Raw genomic sequence first — 21,821 nt, forward strand, 5'->3', positions numbered from 1 at the left:
CAACTTGGAAACCTCTCCCTTTCCCCTCAGCATGGCTGGCTCAGGAATTCTGGGAGTTGACGTCCATGAGTCATTAAAGAGCCAAGGTTGCCTACCCTGCCTTAGATGGATGCTCTGCACAGTATCTTCTGTGCTTTTGTTTTTCATTAAAAGAACTTGCAACAAGAAAATCAGATAAGACAGGCATAAGGCAAATATAGTCATAATGGGATCCACAGGTTCCATAACTGGAGCCTGATAGTTAGGACATTGATTCTGTAACTTGAATAGGAAGAGGTGAAAAAGAAGCAATAGTTGACTAATCTCTTAGCCAGATTATGGTATTGGTGATGGTGATGTTTACGTTGATGTTGGTATTGGTTTCAACGTTGACATTGATGTTGATGTTGACATTGACAGTGTTGATGTTGACAGTGACAGTGATGATTAGAGCTTGTTCTGAGGCATGGTACTATTGTATAGAAAGGAATCTGCATTTTGAAAACTATATGGTGATCTGGATAGCATAGTCATCTACTGCTGTGCACAATTTTTTCCTACATTCCTTTGTGAACCAGCTTTACTCCAAGCAAACGTTTGCCATGAGCTGCTGACACTCCGTCACTCCACAAAGTGTACTCCTCTCTTTGAAACTCTGACTGCCACATTCAAGCACAATTTTGGTTACTAATATTATTCTGCCTTTCTGCCCAGGGGGTGCCCACAATAACACATAACTAAAACTCAAAAGATCTAAATAATCATCAGTTGCAGGGGGAATCCTGCACGATGGCTGCATTATAGGAGTCGATTGGTATTCTCTCGCAATCCTGGTTTTCCAATTTTTCAATTTTAATTTGCACTTCACTGTTTTAATGCCTGTCCTACTGTTTTAATTGTCCCTGAGGTTCTACGACAACCAGTGTCACATTCTATGAGATAAGTAGCTATATAAATCTGCTAAATAAATAAATAGCAACTTATTTATGGAGGGGGGATGCAGGAATCAAGTTGATTCTGTTCCCTTTGTGCTTCCCTTCCTTGACCAAGTTCTCTGTGTTTACCCTTAGGTTAAAACAGCCCGTGATGGCACCATACCAGCCAGTCTGAACAGGAAACCTCCAAACGGTGCTGTTGGGCCCCAGATGACCCTGGAAATGAATCTCTGCTGGAATGAGATTAAGAAGAAATCACACAGCCTTCGGTGAGCAGCTCCAAAAGGCCCAAGTGTAACTTGGCTTCAATGTCTTCTCTTTTCTATGTTGTTGTTCTGCACCAGCCTGCTACCGGCCCTGCAGAAAAGGCAGGGACAACCCCTTTACAAGAAGGCAAGAGGCTGGAACTAAGCCTGCCAAATTTATTAACATCAAACAGAGCAAACAGAGCAAAACAGAGCAAACATGAACCATGAAACAGGAGCTATTCAAACGGTTGCCTTCAGCAAACCAGCCCTCCCGTGCATTCCCCTTTTAAACAGTTCAGGGCGTGGCTTCTCTCTGCCTCCTTCCGAGGTGCCCCATTGCCTTCCTCTGTTTACTCCTGCTTGACTGCCTCCTGCGTCGGGTGTCCTTGAACAGGGCCAGCTGTGGGTCATCTTCATCCACGCTGTCAGGCTCACACAGCTGGGTCTGCGTCGTGACCAGATGGGAGGGGCCTGGCTGAGAGCTCTGCGGAGCCTCAAGGTTATCCTCAGCAAGCTCTTCAACACCCCCCTCCTCCTCCTCCTCTGAGTCGTCCGACCCAACTGCCGAACCCACAGGCTGACCCTGAATCACAACAGCTCTCAGTGTTCAACCTCTTCTTTGTCTTCCCAGGGCTCGCCTTGAGGCCTTCTCAGATCACAGCGGCAAGCTGCAGATTCCTTTGCAGGAGATCATTGACTGGCTTAGCCAAAAAGATGAGGAGATTTCTGCCCAGCTACCACTCCGTGGGGACGTTCCCCTGGTACAGCAGGAGAAAGAGAGGCATACAGTGAGCATCAACAGTCCACACCAATCCTAGCATCATACAGGAGATCTGAGAAAGCCCTCAGAATCCACAAGAAGTTTCCAATCCCCTGTCTCCCTGGCTGATTTTTTTCCCCAGTGAATGAAAAAGCTGAAAATTTGTTTCTTTGTTTGTTTGATTGATTGATTGATTAATTGATTGATTGATTGATTGATTGATTGACTTGTGGACTTCAACTCCCAGAATTCCTGGCTGAGGAATTCTGGGAGTTGAAGTCCACAAGTCACAAAAGGGCCAAGTTTGAAGACCCCTGATCTAGGTCGTGGCTGTCCCTTTTCCACAAGGCAACTGACTTTCTTGGTGTTTTTTTCTTTGAAAAACTTTTGCTTCTCATCCAAGCAACAACTTCTCGTCCAAGCAGCTTCTAAACTGAACTGAACTGAAGAAGCGTTTTGGATGAGAAGTGAACCGTTTTCAAAGAAAAAACAAACCCCTAGGAAAGTACAGTTGCCTTTTGGAAAAGCACCTTTGGGACATTTTTATTCCACCTTTGCTATTTTTATAAATAACTCCTATTGGGTTTTTCTTCCATTTACTCTTCTGGTCACCCAAGTAGAAGAAAAGAAGGTATCGGTTGAGGTCGAACTTAATCAACCCAATAACGTTCCTCTGATGCGTCTTTAGCTCATGCTGTGCTCAAGTGCACTTCCAAAATCTAAATTGTGAAAGTCACAAGACTGACCCTTTCCAGAGTCCTTAGGCTGCCATTCCTAGATCCAAAAAGAGTTGATTCAGCCAAAGACAACTGTCTTGTGCGTGGACCCTGTATTTTCTGGGGTTCCCTTCAGTTCTTCTGGTCTTCTCTCCCTGATGTAGGCCTTCATGGAAGAAGTGAAGTCTCGGGGGCCATACATTTATTCCGTTTTGGAATCAGCTCAAGTTTTCCTGACTCAGCACCCATTTGAAGAAGTGGAAGATGTAAATCTTGACAGCAAAGGTTGGCAAATCAGCTCGTTTTCTCAATCCATCTGATCTTGTACTTTTGAACATTTTCTCTTATTCTTAACTCCTCCAGAATTTCAAAAGGCTGCCAGCTCAGCGGGTGGAGTATATCGGCTGGTGGATTGGTCTTTCAACCTGACTTCTCATCTTGAAAAATAATCTCCCCAGCGGATAATAATAATCTCTTAGTGGACATAGCAATGCCCTTCTGCTTTTCAAAGGGATATCTTAGGGAGAACTTTATTAATAGCCTACAGCTAAAAAGCCCAGCCCAGGATAAGACCTTTGGTAGGAAAAGGTTACCCAGAATAATAAGAACTTTTCTGAAGTAAGTAGGAAAATTGAATATTCAGAATTAGGAAGCCTAGTGGGCCCAAATAATTGATAGCCAGTTATTTCAGGCTATGGCTGTGGTCTTCCCAGGTGCAATGTACGGCTGTGAAAGTTGGACCATAAGAAAGGCTGAGCGCCAAAGAATTGAAGACTTTGGACTATGGTGCTGGAGAAGACTCCTGCGAGTCCCTTGGACTGCAAGGCGTTCAAACCGGTCAGTCCTAGAGGAGATCAGCCCTGACTGCTCTTTAGAAGGCCAGATCCTGAAGTTGAAACTCAAATACTTTGGCCACCTAATGAGAAAGAAGGACTCACTGGAGAAGAGTCTAATGCTGGGAAAGATTGAGGGCAATGGAAGAAGGGGACGACAGAGAATGAGGTGGCTGGATAGAGTCACTGAAGCAGTAGGTGAGAGCTTAAATGGACTCCAGAAGATGGTAGAGGACAGGAAGGCCTGGAGGAACGTTGTCCATGGGGTTGCGATGGGTCGGACACAACTTCGCAACTAACAACAACACTGCAAAACTGTTGTTGTGTTGTCTCTTCTCTGAGATGCCAGCCAGCTGGCCATGATCTTCTCATGGATATTATTCCATTCCATTCTTCTCCAAATCATTATCTCTCATTCTACATCCATCAAGCATGCTCTGTCTTCATTGAATGTTCAGGGGGTTTTTTCCCCTCACTGTCCACAGATTTTTCCTCCTTTCACATAAATACATTTTTATACTTATTCACATTTAAACCTGAGATTCAATGCAAGGCACGTTTCTGCTGTATCCATGAGATGAGTCTTCTGGTAAGCTTATAATCTCAGCAGACCCCACCGTTCATGCAAAGGAAATGTGTACCTTTGTGGATGTTAACCTGGAACCATGGTGAAGACAATGCTATCCAATCTTCCTTCCTTCCATCTCCTCCTCCTTCTTCCTGTTCTTCCCAAACCTTGTTTGCCTTCTATTTTTATCTACTGCTAATTTATATATCACTGAAATATGTACAACTTCCTGAGTCATAAGCAGCACAAACTAAATGCCAGCTGCTGGTAATCACAAGTGGAAGAGAGGGCTCACCCTCCTCTCCATGCTTGTGAGTTTCTGAACACCGTTGTATAATTCAGAATGTTCAGCTAGATGACCATTGGTCTGATCCTACAAGTTCTTCTAATGTTCTGCTCTCCGCTCTGTCTTTTTGAAAGTCCATCGGTGTTTTTTGATGGCGCAGTTGCATTCCTGGAAACGTCACATAAGGTCTTCACCCTCCTTGATGCTCTCTTTCTAGATGTCTCCCCAAGACACCGGATCCAGAACATCAGCCGTTTTGTGTGGAAGCAGGCAACGGTGGCCAGCGAACTATGGGAGAAGCTAACAGCCCGCTGTGTTGACCAGCACCGTCACATTGAAAGGACTTTAGAGCAGCTGCTGGAGATCAAAGGGACCATGGAGGAGCTGAGCACCACCCTCAACCAAGCTGAAAGTGTGCAAGAGTCATGGGAACCCATTGGAGATCTCTTCATTGATTCTTTGCCGGAGCATATCCAGGCCACCAAGGTAATCTTTCTAACTCATCCTATACCTGTCCAGGTGATCTGGAGGTAAGGTTAAGGAGATGTAGACTCAACATCTCATGTGCAATAGGGCACTAACTGTACAAACACGTAAAGTGACTAGGGTCCAGTGTTCTGCTGAATCAGGACTGTAGAGCATTTACCACTTTGAAGACAGAAGTGTTTTAAGTGATATGTGCCAAACATCAGCAGAGTAAGAGTTTGTGGAGAAGAACCCAGGAGTTTCAAGGAGTGAAGTAGATGCTTTCAACGCTGCAAGGCTCAAGGCATCCATTTGATTCCTTACCGCCCCAACTTTTCCCAAATGCAAAAAAAAGTCCCTGAGGACAGAAAAGGTTTGTTCATAATAGCTTCATAAAATTACTGTTCTATACTTTGTGCATTCCTCTGCTAAGTGATGGTTTGCTGAACAAGCCACAATGACTGAATTCACACAACATATCAGAAGCTTGGCAGAGACCAAGATGGTATGTAAAGCACATTGGTCTAGGGCAGGTATAGGCAACCTTGGCTCTTTTATGACTCGTGGACTTCAATTCCCAGAATTCCTGAGCCAACCATGCTGAGGGGAAAGGGAGAGGTTTCCAAGCTGAGCCGTGCTGGCTCAGGAATTCTGGGAGTTGAAGTCCACGAGTCCTAAAAGAGCCAAGGTTGCCTACCCCTGGCCTAGGCCTAGGCCACTTTATAACTTGTGGACTTCAACTCCCAGAATTCCTGAGCCAGCCATGCTGAGGGGAAAGGGAGAGGTTTCCAAGCTGAGCTGTGCTGGCTCAGGAATTCTGGGAGTTGAAGTCCACGAGTCATCAAAGAGCCAAGGTTGCCTACCCCTGGCCTAGGTTACCGATTGATTGCTTTACTTTCTGTCTCTGTCTCTCCCCCACCACTACCACCTTTGATCTCACTACTTTTTCTTGGGCTGATGTGGCTCCCCAGTTGTTCCAAGAGGAGCTCTCCCCCATGAAAGATGGAGTCAAACTTGTGAACGACCTTGCACATCAGCTGGCTATCTCTGACGTTCATCTGTCCATGGAGAACTCCCGTGCTCTAGAACAGATCAACACACGCTGGAAACAATTACAGGTGAGAAAAGGGCAGGAAAGCACCTTGGACAGGGCTTGGCTCAACATGGTGCCTAGTCTGGTCTGCTTTTGACACCGGCCTCAGGTCCTCCCTCCCATCTTCCCAAAATATAGACCTGTGGACTTGATAGCTAACCTGCTGAGTATGTTTTCATTGGAACCCCACTTCAGCTTTCCCTGTGACTGTCAAACCTGGGTTATGCTGAACTACAACTCCCATCTTCCCCACTCTGGTGGGGATTCAGGGTTGTAAAGGTGCTCAGCCATGAACTGCTTGCTCAGACCGAAAGGCTGAACTTTCCGTACCACTTAGTTTGATGGGTCCATCTTCTGCACAGGTCTCCATCAACGACCGTCTGAAGCACCTTCAAGATGCCCACCGGGACTTTGGGCCAGGATCACAACACTTCCTCTCGAGTAGGTGCACTGTTGTTGTTTCTTAATGGGGATTTGCTTTCTTTTTTATATTCTTGTGGCATTTTATATACCGGTGGCATAAAATGAGAGCCAAGTCTGCCCCGTTCTAGCACTGATGATGTTACCTAGCTCAGAGAGCGCCGAGGACCCTGCGGCCCCCTCTCTCCCCTTCCTCCTGCTCTCCACACACCCCACTCTCTTTTAGCCCTGATCATATTACCTAATTTGGTAATGAAAGGTCTGCAAGACAACCACCAAGGTCAGAGAGCACCAAGGAGCCCACAGTTCAACCTTGAGCTAGAAATATTCTCTTCTTTTTCCTTTGCAGCCTCAGTCCAGGTCCCCTGGGAACGAGCTATTTCTCCCAATAAGGTCCCTTACTACATCAAGTGAGTATCGGGCTGTGCCTTAGGAAGCTTCCTTTTGCATCGTGACCTTCATTATTCTTAGCAAACCTTCAGCCCTCTTGCCGTATCCTTTTCTTTAAACCTTCACTCTGCCCTTTGCAGAAATCAATATGGTTGATTTTTTTTTCTTATTCCTGTACTAATCAGTTATATTCTCAATGGGGATTCTGCAGGAGCCCAAGACGTATCCTGTTACTTGTGTGAGTCTTGGACTCATGTTATCCAAGCGTCCAGTTTAAATTTTTATTATTATTATTATTATGACCAAAATTCAGTAAGCGTTTTCTTAAGGCAGGTTTTCTTGGACACTCCTTTTTCCCACCCTAGATCCACGAGGTACCTGAGTTTGTGTCTCTGCAACAACAACAACAACAACAAAAACAACAACAACAATAATAATAATGTTGGAAGGGACCTTGGAGGTCATCTAGTCCAACCCACTGCTCAGGCAGGAAACCCTATACCATTTCAGACAAATGGCTGTCCAGTCTCTTCTTAAAAACTTCCAGTGTTGGAGCATCCACAGCTTCTGGAGGCAGGTGGTTCCACTGGTTAATTGTCAGGAAGTTTCTCCTTAGTTCTAGGTTGCTTCTCTCCTTGACTAGTTTCTATCTGTTGCTTCTTGTCCTGCCTTTGGGTGCTTTGGAGAATAGCTTGACTCCCTCTTCTTTGGGGCAGCCCCTGAGATATTGGAACACTGCTATCACGTCAACCCTAGTCCTTCTCTTCATTAAACTAGATATACCCAATTCCAGCAGCCGTTCCTTATATGTTTTAGCCTCCAGACCTCTAATCATCTTTGTTGCTCTTCTCTGTACTCTTTCCAGACTCTCAACATCTTTTTTACATTGTGCTGATGTAAAAAACTGTGTGACATGTATAATTATAGTTGAAAGTAGCCTTAGGACTTAGTTTATTATACTTTTTTTCCAGCCACCAAGCCCAGACAACATGTTGGGACCATCCAAAGATGACTGAATTATACCAAACGCTGGGTAAGAAAATCCTCGCCTTACGCCACAATTGAGCCCAACATTTTGGTTGCTAAGTGAAACACTGGTTAAGAAGTTTGGGCTCATTTTAACAACCTTTTTTGCCACCATTGTTAAGTTTAGTAAGACGGCTGTTAAGTGAAACTGGCGTGCCCCCATTGACTTTACTTGTCAGAAGGTGGCAAAAGGGGATTGCATGACCGAGGGAACATTGCAGCCGGCACAAGTACGAGTCGGTTGCCAAGCCTCTGAATTTTGATCAGGTGACCACGGGGATGCTGCAACAGTTGTAAGTGTGAGAATTCGTCATAAGTCACTTTTTCCGGTGCCTTTGTAACTTTGAACGCTCCATCGAGAACTGCCTGTAATACCATGTCGTAGACAGGGGGAACTGCCAGTCCATAAATTCTAGAACAATCTTTCCTTGCACGTCACCCCCAAATATGTTATGGCTACAATTCCCAGGTAGCGTACCTGCTGAGAAAACCCAGGAGTTGCAGTCTTTGGATGGTCCTAAGAAAGAGAAGACTATCTCCAATTGTCAAGGGAAAGGATGCGAAATTGATGGCTTCCTTTCTTTCTCTCCTTTATGTTTTCTCAGCCGACTTGAACAACATCAAGTACTCTGCTTACCGTACGGCCATGAAGCTACGGCGGGTGCAGAAGGCTTTGAGACGTAAGCCCTGCCATTCCTTTGGTGCTCCTTCTGCCCGCTCGAGTTGTATTTGCCTCCGAGCGAATTCAGATCGGTCTGCACCATGAGCTTAATATGTGTGCCCTTAAAAGGAGGTGTGCATGTGCTGACTTGCCTGCCTGTCCATCTCCTGCTTGATAGCGTTGGGTGGATATTAGAGCTCCGTGGGCTTCCGTAATCCCAGTTTGAAAAAAGGATGGAAAAGGCCAGGGAAAAATGGAAATCCTTCTCACTGCAGACTCTGCTTGCCCCACACACAGGGCTGATGGAGAAGGTGTTACTGGTGGCTATTGTCCTAAAGGTGCTTTTCCAAAAGGCAACTGGACTTTTGTTTTTTCTTTGAAAACACGTCACTTCTCATCCAAGAAGCTTCTTCAGATGAGAAGCAAAAAAAATGCTTTCAAAGCAAACCAAGCAAGAAAGTCCAGCTGCCTTTTAGAAAAGCAACCTTGGGACAACCACGACCGGGATGACTGAGAATCTCCATAGACATTGGTGGGTATTGTCAAAGCACCTGTCACTCTTCCTCCTGGCTCTGGAGGCGGGGTTAGGAAAATTACTCTGGTTCAGCCCCACTTTCTGTGGAAGGAGTCTCCCATCCCAGGTCAAACTCTGCCTGCTCTAAAGCAGCAAGATCTCCCCGAAGCTCCAGATTATTTGTGTCTTGAAAGTGCTGCACTGGGGAATTATCTGCCCTTGAGAATAGTAAAGGTAAAGGTTACCCCGCACATGCGTGTTAGTCGTTTCCGACTCTAGGGGCCGGTGCTCATCTCCGTTTCAAAGCCGAAGAGCCAGCGCTTGTCCGAGGATGTCTCCGTGGTCATGTGGTCGGCATGACTAGACGCCAAAGGTGCACGGAACGGTGTTACCTTCCCACCGTAGTGGTCCCTATTTTTCTACTTGCATTTTTACGTGCTTTCGAACTGCTAGGTTGGCAGAAGCTGGGACCAGTAACAGGCGCTCAATCTGCTACGCGGCACTCGGGATTTGACCCACCAAACTGCTGACCTTCTGATCGACAAGCTCAGCATCCTAACCCACTGAGCCACCTTTCTTGAGAATATAGCCGGAGCTAAACTTTCATGCAGCTCACAAACAAGGACATCTCACAATTCCACCTTATCCCAGTTTTGGGGGGATAGGTTGTTTTTCTGGTGCTGGTCCCCGCTTCACAGTATGTGGACTGCTGAAGTGCTGTAGTTTTTCAGGAAATAAAAGATCACAACGATCAGGCAGAGCTGTGGTGGAGCAGTGGGCTAATGCCTCCTTAAGTAACACCAGATGCCTGCAATTAGTGCAGGTTGGAGTCCCACCAGGCTCAAGGTTGACTCAGCCTTCCATCCTTCCGAGGTAGCTAAAATGAGGACCCAGGTTGTTGGGGGCAATAAGCTGACTTTGTAATAATGCTGCTTGGGGGGGCAAAAGCCCTAATAAGCAGGCATATACATAGAATGAAGGCTATTGCCAAGCACATTGATTTGTGCTTCTTAGATTGTAAGCCGCCCTGAGTCTTCGGAGAAGGGCGGGATGTAAATGGGATTTAAAAAAAAATAACAATCCAGGGAGCACCCAGGAGGAAATGACACCTCCAAAGCAAGACATTCTATATAAACAGCCACCAAACTTCACACTCCCTCACACTGATGATGCCTGCTAGTAGGGTAATGAAACGACAGAAAACACCAGAACTCCGCTCTTTGACCCTATGGATTCTCTTCTATGTTGTGTCTGCTTTCTTCATTTGTCTCCCAAGATAATCTCCTGCTTTTGACCCTCCTTTTTTTCTTTTTTTTTCCACTAGTGGACATGGTGACACTGGCAACAGCCTTGGAGCTTTTCAATGAGCATGAGTTGCAGTCTAGTGACCACGTGATGGACGTGGTGGAAGTGATCCATTGCTTGACCTCTTTGTATGAGCGGCTGGAGGAGGAAAGAGGCGTTCTGGTCAACGTCCCTCTCTGTGTGGACATGAGCCTGAATTGGCTGCTCAATGTTTTTGACAGGTATTGGGGACAGACAGCCATAAGGAAAGCTTGTCAAAACGCCTCTCTTTGGGACTGTTACTTCTGAGGAAAGCAGTCATTTCCGCCTTCATCCCTGGGGCACAAAGGAGATCATTACTGTAGGTCTGTCTCAAAGCATTGTCACCTTTAAAGAGCTCCGTAGCTTGGGACCAGGTGATTTGAGGGACCGTCTCTTGCCGGTGACATCCCCCCAACCCACTAGAGCAGGGAAGCAAGGAATGTTGCGAGTCCCACATCTAAGGAGTTACAACTGGTGGGACCCAGAAGAAGGGCCTTCTCCGTGGTGGCCCCCTCCTTTTGGAATATCACTTCTGCAGAAAATTAGACCGGCCCCCAATTTGACATCCTTTCCTAAGGCCCTGAAGACAGTTTTGCCGATATATATCGGGGGGGCGGAGGGTTTACTGCTTGTAAGCCAGCCAAAGTCCCGACGAGTGAGTGGGCAGCCATAAAATAAAGTCACAGACCAAGAATTCCACCTTAAGAGATGGGTTTTACGGCCACAAAATTCTCACCCATTCCAGATGGGCTTTTTCAGGATCTGTTCATTGTTTGGGCTGCTGCTATATTTCCTTTATCAGTGTGGGGAAAACCCCAGCAAAATTCAGACTTGCAGGGGCCATGGGAATTGGAACTGAGCTGGAATTTGTTAGCTTCTTCTCTCTCTCTCTCTCTCTCTCTCTCTCTCTCTCTCTCTCTCTCTCTCTCTCTCTCTCTCTCTCTCTTTCTCTCTCCTCTTTCTCTTTCTCTCTTTCTCTCTCTCTCCCTCTCTCCTCTTTCTCTCTCTCTCTCTCTCTCTCTCTCTCTCTCTCTCTCTCTCTCTCCCTCTCTCTCTCTCTCTCTCTCCCTCTCCCTCTCCCCCCCCCTCTCTCTCTTGTGCTCCAGAGGGGAGACTTAGAACTATGCATGGAAATTACAAGGAAGCAGATGGCGACTAAATAAGAAAGAAGCTTTGTCAAGGCTGAGCAGGGCTCCCCATTCTTCTGACAAGCTCGCAAAAGAGGGAGCCTTCATCACGGAACAGAAGACAAATGTTTCAACCCGCTCCTTTCCTTTCTTTCAGTGGGCGCAGCGGGAAGGTGCGGGCCCTCTCCTTCAAGACTGGCATCGCTTGTCTCTGCGGCACGGAGGTGAAGGAGAAATTCCAGTGTGAGTCACTCTGCAGAAGCCGGCTGGTGGAATCCGAGGGGGAGGCTTCCAGATTTAGCAAAGAGAGTCAAGGGCAGCTGCATCCAAGAGACGGTCCTTGCTCTGGGTGGCAGCCATATTTCGTAGCTCTCCAGCGTGGAGGGTGCTCTTAATTTTTGGCAGGGGAGGGAAGCTACTGCACCCGCTATAGGGAACGCACCGGAATGGGCTGTCCTGACAGAGGGAGATCTTCTCCCAATTTGGGGTCTTCTTCTGTTCCAAGGAAGAGAACTTCTTAGGAAATGCACCAGGGTTTTAAAGAAGGCCATTGTTTTCTCCCCAGATGCTCCTTACTGAGCAGCACACCTGGATAGGGAGATCTTTACTTTTACTCCTTATTAAAACTGAGCAGTACAATAAATCTGATTTGGCAGACATGGCTGCCCAAATAAGATTGAATTGTCCATCTGGTTTCAAAATGGGTTGGTTAAGGGCACGTTTTTCACTGCTTGGGGCGGGGCAGGGGGCAGCAAACTATTTTAGAGCACACGGATCGGGATGGCTGGTACCCACTGCCCTGTTTCTTCATATTTTGCCATCCCAGCCAGCGTGACCTGCCTAAGGCAGATGCCTCACGATCAAGCTTACCCTTGCTACGTGCAAGACCTCCGTGGCTATTCTCTTGCTATGAAAAGACCCCTTGAATCTAAAGCTTTGCAAAAGACTGCCAACGTTTTTAGCTGGCCAAAAAAAAAATGCACGCTCACGTATCAGCCACTCTGTCTTTTTCCGAAGAATCGGAGCCTCCACAGAACTGAAATTTCCCCTCCGCATTTCAACAGTTCAGACTTAGGTTTTTGGCTCAAGCTCAATTTTCTTCCTACGAGACCAGGAAGACGGCATGGAGGAAGGCCTTGATTCCAGCCCCTCTTCCTCTCCTCCTTGTTCTCTGCGGCTCCTCCACGCCCTTCCTTCCGGCTTTCAGATCTCTTTAGCCAGGTGGCTAACTCCAGCGGGCTCTGCGACCAGAGGCATCTCGGCATCTTGCTCCACGAAGCCATCCAAGTCCCGCGACAGCTGGGGGAGGTGGCGGCCTTTGGCGGGAGCAATGTGGAGCCCAGTGTGCGCAGCTGTTTCCGCTTTGTAAGTGAGGCTGGTGGGGGTACCTGTGGGAGGGATTGAAAAAAAATCAGAATGGCAGGTGCAAGGATGAATGGTTTTAAGCAAAGGACTGCTTGTGCGTGATAGATGTTATACATTGCAAAGCCTTGGGAGTAGGTCCCCTACAGCTGGAGTAAACTGTTACATAGCCACAGAATCAGGGCACCTTCCTATTGCAATAGTTCAGCTCCTTTCATGACTCATTATTTCCAATTGTTGTCGCCGATACAGTTATGCTAAAGTGAGGCTTTAAACTGGAAATTTATTTGCTAGACTGAAAGATTTCTCTGTGAAACTCTAAGCAAAAAACTTAAACGCAGGGACTAGCAAGCATATCTAATCATACTCTCCAAAGGTTGTTTGAATCCAATTTGCTGTCGTGTAGCTTGTTAATTATCCAAATCCAATAATTTTAACCCCGTTCAATTGTTCTCAAGCCCAAGGAATTGAATATAGTATCTCACGGATTCAGAGGAAATAAGATCTGCTACGAACTCTGCACAGGTGTCAGGAAGGGCATCCAGCCAGTAAACATTCACTTCTATCCAGTCGCCCTGATTCTACCCCGAATTAAGGGGTTACAGGGTCATAAAAAGGGGAGTTTTATATTACGGATTCAGAGGGAGAAGGCGTACACAGCCTTGAAAGTTGTGGAGTCTGATTTTTCTCCTTTCCTTCTTCTAGGGAAATGGCAAAGCAGCCATTGAGGCAGCTCAGTTTCTGGAATGGGCAAACCTAGAGCCACAGTCAATGGTGTGGCTGGCCGTCCTTCACCGAGTAGCCATTGCTGAGCAAGTGAAACACCAGACCAAGTGCTCCATCTGCCGGCAATGCCCCATCAAAGGTTTCAGGTATGGAAAGAAACACAGAAGTTCATCCAGCTGGAAGGCTGGTGGGTAACAGTGAACAATTTCCCGGTTGCTCCAGATACCGCAGCCTCAAGCAGTTCAATGTGGACATCTGCCAGACATGTTTCCTGACGGGACGAGCCAGCAAAGGCAACAAGCTGCATTATCCCATCATGGAGTACTACACGATGGTAAGAGAAGGAAGGCATTGTCTGCAAAGAACTGTGCGCAGTGCTGGGGTGCTGCTTAAGTGATGGCTCTGCTTAGCATCCTTATGGGGCCGGTGGTGCAGTCCTGCATAGGGCTGGGCATATAACAGTTTGCTACTTGTTGCTGATCCTCTCCTTTCATTTAATGAAAAAAGAACAAAGCAAGAATAAGGACTGGGGGAATCCAGTGAAACATACTTCAGATGAGTGTGCAACCTGGATTTCGGGCAGGTTGACCTCAGCAAATTGAATATTGAAACTGTGTGTGTGTGTGTGTGTGTGTGTGTGTTGAATCTCTCAAAATTGACCAATGAAATCAACCAATAGTTCATTTCTCAAGGGCTATTTTTAATCATGGTCCATGGGAATGACCTTAGGAGACGGAGAATTGCTGCAACCAAGGCAACCGTTGGATAAGTGGCAACGTAGCCTACAGAAGGAACGAGGGCAGGGCAAACGTCACAGTAAGGACCCTCCCTAGTTTCCTGAGCTCTAAAGGCAAGGGGGTGGGGGGAGAGAGATCTTCAGATTTGCAAGATACAGGACAAGAAGCATCGGATGGAAAGTAACCAAAGAGAGAAGCAACCTAGAACTAAGGAGAAACTTCCTGACAGTTAGAACAATTAACCGGTGGAACAACCTGCCTCCAGAAGCGGGGAATGCTCCAACACTGGTGGAAGTTTTTAAGAAGAAACTGGACAGCCCTTTGTCTGAAATGGTATAGGGTTTCCTGCCTGAGCAGGGGGTTGGACTAGATGACCTCCAAGGTCCCTTTCCAACTTTACTATTATGATTATGATTAACCTTACGATAAAGTAGAAACAAGTACTTCTGGGTGTACTTCTTGCCTGGAACTACCTTGCAAGGCTGATGCTATTAGACAGGCTTCAGAACAGCTCAGCAGCATCTTGCTTTGCATGTCCTGATTATAACCTTCCAAAAGACCTGTCCTGCTCCTCTTGAGAGTCAGTGAACTGCTCGACTGAAGGCGCCCGTCTCTTAATCCCTTCCTCCGCAGACCACTTCCAGCGAGAACATGAGGGATTTTGCTACCACCTTGAAAAACAAGTTCCGTTCCAAGCAGTACTTCAGCAAGCACCCCCAGAGAGGGTACTTGCCGGTCCAATCCGTGCTGGAGGCCGACGTCGTTGAAACGTGAGTGGAAAGTGGGGAGACAGCTGGAAATCCTATTGCCTTCCACTTCAGAGCTCCTCTGAGCTGAATTTAGGCATTTGGGGCACTGCTTCTCTTTTATCAAAGGCTGGAAACCTTTTATGGGCTTTTTGCCAAAAATGCGTAAGAACGAACTGGTGATTCCTGGGTTTGCTGATTAATAAGGGGTGGATATGAGGGAAGGGGAAGGAAGCCCGTTATGTGTGTTCCACTCTTTTTTTCATCATTTATATTCTATATGGTTTTGTGTTTATCTTTCAACTCTGTAAAAACTTTATTTAATAAAAATTATGTATGTAAACAGGAATGTTGGGCACTGATTCTCAGAGACCTTTTCCTTGTTCAGTTGAATGTAGCAGGTGTTTTCGTTGATGTCCTACTAGTTTGCTATTTAAAATTTTACCCTTCTTTTTGGTATTTTTCCAGGCCAGCCTCTTCTCCGATGTTGCCACATGCTGACACCCACTCTCGGATTGAGCACTTTGCTAGCAGGTGAGATATGGAAGCTCTCAAAGAAGGAACCAGGAATGGGCAAGGAAAGTCTAAGGCACCTTGCTGCCCAAGGCCAACTAGTTGATATATCTCCCACCATCCAAATGAAGGCCTCTTCTACCCAAGATTGGTCCTATTTTCCCCTCTAAGGCTTTTGTCCCACAATACCCCTGCTTCTCTTCCTAACTCTAAAATACAGCAATGATAAATTGAAAGCACCAATTCTCATGAGTCAAATCCTGTCAGACCCACCAGCTTTGGCTTGGCCCCTTGCCGGTGTTCTGTCATCAGTTGGGGAAGGGAGTGGGGGGGGAAGAAATGGGCAATAAAGCTGTATAACTTTGTGATGGGAAATTGAGAGGGGGGAAATGACAGTTGAGGAAGAACAGAGTGCTTTGGTTCTTACTGGCGCACTGGCATCTTCAAGGCCGTTTTCCCTGAGTGTGGAATTTCACCAGCCCGAACACCTCAGCATTTCTCAAAATATCCTGGTGGTTCTAGATTGGCTATGCCTGCATAGACCGCAGAGGGAGGGCTAGCTAGGGGAAACCAGGGTTTTAGTTCTGAATTGGTACACAGGAATTTTAGATTCCGCTTGACTCTCCTTCAGTCAGTATCTTGTTTTTTCCCTTGAAGAGTTTTACTTCCTTAAAGGATCGGATTGGGGCAGGTCTGGCCTATCATTTATATCTGAGGTCCTTACCTCCCTCATCTGAATGAGAGGGCCTATCCCAAGATCACATAGTAAGTGGAAGAGGTTCAAAAGATAGAGGAAGAAGAGGCAAACTCAGCTGGTCTACTCTAGGCTAGTAAAGTGATAGACAATGTTCTTTAATCAAGTAATTGAATCACATTTAACTCATCAAAAGTGATTCCGGGTGGCACACAACCACAATGTAAAAAACCTGCAGGCATAAACTATAAAAATCCATATTAATAAACATCACAAAAACTAAAGATACAAACCCTAGATGACAAAGGGGGATAAGCCTTGTCCATTGACTCTGCCTTCTTCTCTTACAGGCTTGCAGAGATGGAAAGTCAGACTTCTTCTTTTTACAATGACAACCTTTCTCCAGATGATAGCTTGTGAGTTGCAACTTCTCACCTTTTTTCCCCATTTTCTTCTCTTGTTTTGCATATCCCTTTTTTTTGGCAAGCTGGATCCTTCTCGGCCCACAAACCTAATCTAGCCCATTAAGCCAACTCATCTTGCAAAGATGAAAGATGGGGAAGCCATAAAACACTGGGCAGAGGGACATAATTCCTAATTGTCTGGTTAGATTGATTTGGCTGGCCTAATGTGAGGCCTTAAATCAACCGTCCGTCTTCGCTGGGTCTCTTCTGAGTTTGAGAAAATTTTAGGCTGAGCATCCTCTGGTGGGCCGTTTCCTCTGCCAGTTGGTCATTGGGAGCATCGGATTGCCCTTTCCACTTCCCAAGTTGGCCCCAGGACAATGTATCCTGCTGGTGCTACTTCCTTCTGATCTTGCTGATCAGCGGAGAAAACCCTTCAAAGGGAAATCTGGAGCAGATATGGTCCTTCTGGGGTTGATAGACCCTAGCAAATGCATGATAATTCAGATGTTCCCACCTGTTTTGTCTCATGGAAGCTTTGGTCCTTTAGCTTCTCCATCTCTTCTCCATGGATTCACATTCTTCCTCACAACCCAGTTGCTCTTCTCTCCACTACCTCAACCTCATCATAGCTCTATTCACAACAGGGATGAAGATCAATATCTTTTGCGCCATTCCAGCCCTGTCGCAGATGGAGAACCTATCTCCAGCCAACAGGCCCAGAATGGCACCAGGACAGATGATAAAGGGGAACTGGAAAGAATTTTGGCCCACCTGGAGGATGAAAACAGGTGAGCTGGTGTAGATAACTGAGTGTTGGCTTCTGCACAGGAAGCAGGTGCTCTGCTGCTGAGCTCCTGAAGTCCTTCCTTAGGTCTATCAGACCTGGTCTTCCAAAATCAGGGCAACTGCTAGATAGCAGTTATTTTGTCTATTTAATCCTTAATTCTTAGCAGCTAAGAACTGGTTTTCTGTATTTTTTTTGCTGCTCCCTTCTGGTTATCTGAATTTTTGAAGACCAGATCTGGTAATCCAACCATCTGGTAAGGTAATCTCTGAAGCACAACGTGGCAAGCACCTCACGTGAGCTGCATTTCTAAATATACAGGGAGCCAAAAATAACTCCCATAATCCCCAGTAAATATTCCAGGCTGGAATTTTCTTTGAACTCAAATTAATCGGTGTGTGTGTGGGGGGGGGAGAATCACATTAGGAAAGGTCATGTTAAGCCCCTGATCTGGTGGGTTGTTGTTGGTCCCTCAGCTGGATCTAGGGTTACCAGATCCAGACTGCAAAAAATACAAACGCTAGATAGCAACAAAGAGATGGAGAAAATGTTAATTGTGGGGTCCTGGGTGCCGTGGCTGTCTGAGCTTGGTTGTTTTCTTGAAGAGGTTTCATTACACAACTCGGTAATGTCCCATCAGTGAGCTGATGATGTTACCTAGTTGGGCAATGGAACGTCTGCAAGAAAGTAACCAAGCTCAGAGCACATCAACAACCCCATAGTTCAGTCCTGGGCTACAAATATTCTCTTCTATGAGCGCCTTAATTCTCTGCTGGCGTCTAGCAATTGAGATCCGGTAGCTCTAACCGGTTTCTTTCCACAGGGTCCTTCAAGGAGAGCTGAGACGTCTGAAGTGGAAGCATGAAGAGGCCGCTGAGTCTGCACAAGGAGCTCCTGAAACAGCGCAGGATCCCCACAGTGAGGAGCTTTTAGCCGAAGCCCGCATTCTTCGACAACACAAGAGCCGCCTAGAGACCCGGATGCAAATCCTGGAGGATCACAACAAGCAGTTAGAATCTCAGCTGCAGCGTCTGAGGGAGTTGCTCCTTCAGGTAACTGCAGACCAATATTTATTCTGTAGAAAGGAGTGGGTTTGTGGGGTAGGAGGAATTGGGAAATAGCCAACTGCTCTGTGGTGAGGTACCCTGAAACTCATTTAGACCGACGTTGGATCCATATGAAGGCCTTCATTGAGACTGCAGCTTTATTGTCATTGGCCAAAACTTTCCGGTCGTTGTTTAGGTATTTTCAGGAAAGTAGAATCCACAACATCTCACTCAGCCCGATCCACCATCTTATTGCCGAGGAGTTGGACTATTGTTTACCTGAATTATGCATTCCTCCATCTTTATCCATTAATTCAGAACCTGCCTAGAAAAGATCAAGGCCGAATTCAACCTTCTCAAACCACCTTTCTAAATGCCATGGCTGAGTATTTTAGCACCGAAGTCCATGCAGCTGGAGGGTGTCCGCTCTGAGCAAACCTCACCAAATTGTTCAAATATGCTGTTCCTATTTCCTCCAGAAAATCTGGTATTTAACCGACAAGCAGAAAAAGAGAGCAAAAGCACAGTCCTTCCTTGAGTATCTTAATTTCTGCCTCCTCGGGCCTTAATAAGTCTTGATATGTCACTGTAATCTGTGTGTGCTATTTTTCCTTTATGGAATGTTTTCTTGTGATGAGATTCGCGCACGCAGTTTGGCAACCCGAGGCTCACCGAGAGCTCTTGGCTTAATTTCAAAAGCTGCTGCAGGCCTTTGTTAATTTTCTTTGCCATCTTCCCAGCCGCCAGCCAATGCCAAAGAAGAAGGCTCTGCCACTTCCACCGAGACTTCTTCTCCTCAACCATCCGAAGGGAGTCAGCCTAGGGAAAAAGACGCTAGCACTCCAAACACCGAAATGGCAGGTAGATTCTGTTACGCTGTGAAGCTTCTCCTTCGTCTCCGTATTTTCTCCCAGCGTTCCTCATTTTGAGGCTTGGCGCCCCACAAAAAATGGGCTTTTTCGAGCACCTGTTGAAGTCCGCACCTCTTCAAATTGCCAAGGTTGAGGAACACTGACTCAGTGTTTAAAGCCACCCTTCTCAACTCGTGTCTGGGAAGAGAAGAACAGCAAGGGCGGGGTGGGGGGGGGGGAAAGAACACGATAAATTTGCAAATGTAAGTGCAAAACGTAAAACGCATGGCAGCCAAGTGAAACAATAACGGCATCTGTGTTGATGGATGTAGGAGAGGGGTCTCTGCAATGCAATGCAAACTGGGAGCAGGCTCTCGTATATTGCCCGAAGAGTCTTCGGCAGGTGGATAAACATCCCAGGTAGCATGGGATGTTTCTAGGTCTCTGGTCTCTTCTGCAGTGTGGGCATGACTGCATTTCTTGTCCTTTCTCACAGATGAAGTGGAGGCAAAGTCCCAGGATGTCAGCCTGTGCCTAGAAGATATCATGGAGAAATTGCGGAATGCTTTCCCCAATTCTGGAGGTAGAATGCAATGAACAGTCTCAAAGCAGCATGTGCAAGTGGAAGAACTTTCTGATAACCCATATTCTCTCACTTGGCATCCGTTGGAAGTCTGCCTCCCAACAGCAAGGTTGCGTCATCTTAAAAAATGGATCATGCTGGCATCGCATGTGGAAAGGCATAAGTCAACTTTCACATACATATTTTATGTGGATGTTTTCGCCAGTCAGTTGTCCTAAGAAAGATTAGACTTCTGGCTGTAAATCCCGAGAGCTGCCATGACACTTTGTTGGATGATATTGATTTTAGAGCAGGAGTCTCCAACCTTGGCATCTTTAAGACTTTGGGATTCAACTCTCAGAACTCCTCAGCTGGCTGAGAAATTGTGGGAGCTGAAGTCCACAAGTCTTAAAGTTGGTTTAAGATGAACCTGGTTTATAATAGGCTGTTGGTTGGCAGATAATAATGTGATGAAAATCCATCAAGAGAAGGAGAATGGAAGAAGGTATCTTGAACAAAGAGCTTAGCCATTGGCTGGACTCTGAACAGAAGTATCTCATAGCAATAGCAGTTAGACTTATATACCGCCCCATAGTGCTTTATAGCACTCTCTGAGATGTTTTCAGAGTCAGCGTATTGACCCCAACCATCTGGGTCTTCATTTTACCGACCTTGGAAGGATGGAAGACTGAGTCAACACTGAGACGGTCAGGATCGAACTCCAGGCTGTGGGCAGAGTTAGCCTGCTTTCCTGCATTCTAACCACTGTGCCCCCAGGGCTCCTTGGTGGGACTCCCTCCAGACCCTCACATGTCAAGGTTTAAGCTAGTGAAGAATAATTTATGGCTGGGGGTGGAGAGATGTGCAAAATTGCTGGGTATGTCCCATTCCATTAGCAATGGACTTTTGGTTCCCTGCAGGAATCCAAAGTAAGTAAACCAAACTTTATCCTTTAGATGTGCCTTAAGTTACAATCCTCTCTTTTCCTAACAGGACAAAGACCTAAACCCTTGGCCTTGTGGAAGAAGTCTCTCAAGTTCTCCTAGAGACTTAGAATTGGCAGCTGCTGGTATAAGCCACCATCTTAGCATTTGCTTCCAGTTCATTGGCTTCTGATTGAGGCCTGCAATTCCCGGTCTCTAACTGTTTGCTAATTGCTTTGCCAGCTTGTTAATATTAAACCTACTTTTGCTCAGCAGTGATGTCATACATCAAGATGTATCCGTCCTCCTGGTGAAGCTGCTTCACCCTTTCTCAAATCAAGCGCAGGGTGTAGATATGTCCCTCCCCATATAAGATGTGAAAAATCTTTAATGAAGTCCTGACAAAGGACATGACCCTCATTAAAATAAATCAGGTCTGTACAGACTTCAAAAATGTTTGGCCCCCAAACCTTGGGTCTCACACCAACGTAGTGTCTCTGCTCTTCATTAAACCAGCCAGCTCTTTTTTTTCTTTCAAGCTTCTGTGGGAGTTGAAAAATGCTGTGGCTGCTTGAAGAGACACAATCGGTTCCCAGAAGTTCAACATTGCTGCTTCCCCAGCTGTATTCTTAATGATAAACCAGCAGGCACCACCACGAACATCGTTGGATATGACTCTATTTTGTTTTCTCTTCCAGGTCCAACCTCCTTAATCTAACATCTCCTGAAGGCAACAGGCTTTATCTAACCAGTTCTTGCCAACTGCTGTTCTCCTTCCTCTTAACTTCTATCTTTCCCTCATGTGGTGGGTCTCACTCACATCCTCCATGGAGAGTTAATCAGGATCTGTGCAAGCTTGGATTCCCTGGACACCTCTGCTTAGAGACTTTAGGGGACTTGCCGGAAGAGTGATCTAGGATCAGCAAAACAAAGTCAAAACCTGGTACCAAAAGAAGCCCAGGCTTAAGGAACTCTGAAGGGGCACAGGGAAAGCGAGGGGACAAATCTTTCCCAGCAAAACACCAACGAACAGTGGCCTGTTCTCTTTTATGGTCTGTGAATTGTTGCCGTTTGTGAGATCACTTTGGAATTGAGGTGACCTGCTAAGAATCTGACCTAAGCC

The 21,821-nt window shown here is 46.3% G+C and overlaps 1 protein-coding gene across 2 annotated transcripts; it reads left to right on the plus strand.

Moving 5' to 3' along the window:
- Positions 1-1,049: 1,049 nt before the first annotated feature.
- Positions 1,050-21,589, plus strand: DRP2 (dystrophin related protein 2; the record flags this gene model as incomplete). 2 transcript variants are annotated; one of them, XM_083371866.1, is made up of 22 exons in its annotated part: positions 1,050-1,183; positions 1,794-1,950; positions 2,803-2,923; positions 4,543-4,811; positions 5,762-5,908; positions 6,246-6,324; positions 6,653-6,713; positions 7,665-7,726; positions 8,325-8,399; positions 10,219-10,420; positions 11,505-11,590; positions 12,555-12,712; positions 13,415-13,581; positions 13,658-13,769; positions 14,806-14,942; positions 15,387-15,452; positions 16,476-16,541; positions 17,177-17,320; positions 18,140-18,368; positions 19,103-19,223; positions 19,710-19,796; positions 21,397-21,589. In XM_083371866.1, the coding sequence occupies exons 1-22, from the start codon at positions 1,125-1,127 to the stop codon at positions 21,414-21,416; spliced, it is 2,625 nt and encodes an 874-aa protein (XP_083227992.1). In that variant the 5' UTR covers positions 1,050-1,124. The 2 variants fall into 2 exon arrangements, with proteins under 2 accessions (XP_083227992.1, XP_083227991.1); XM_083371865.1 differs by lacking the exon at positions 21,397-21,589 and adding an exon at positions 20,769-20,821.
- Positions 21,590-21,821: the final 232 nt, after the last annotated feature.

The sequence above is a fragment of the Vipera ursinii genome, assembly GCF_947247035.1.
Source record: "Vipera ursinii genome assembly, chromosome: 12".
NCBI lineage: Eukaryota > Metazoa > Chordata > Lepidosauria > Squamata > Viperidae > Vipera > Vipera ursinii.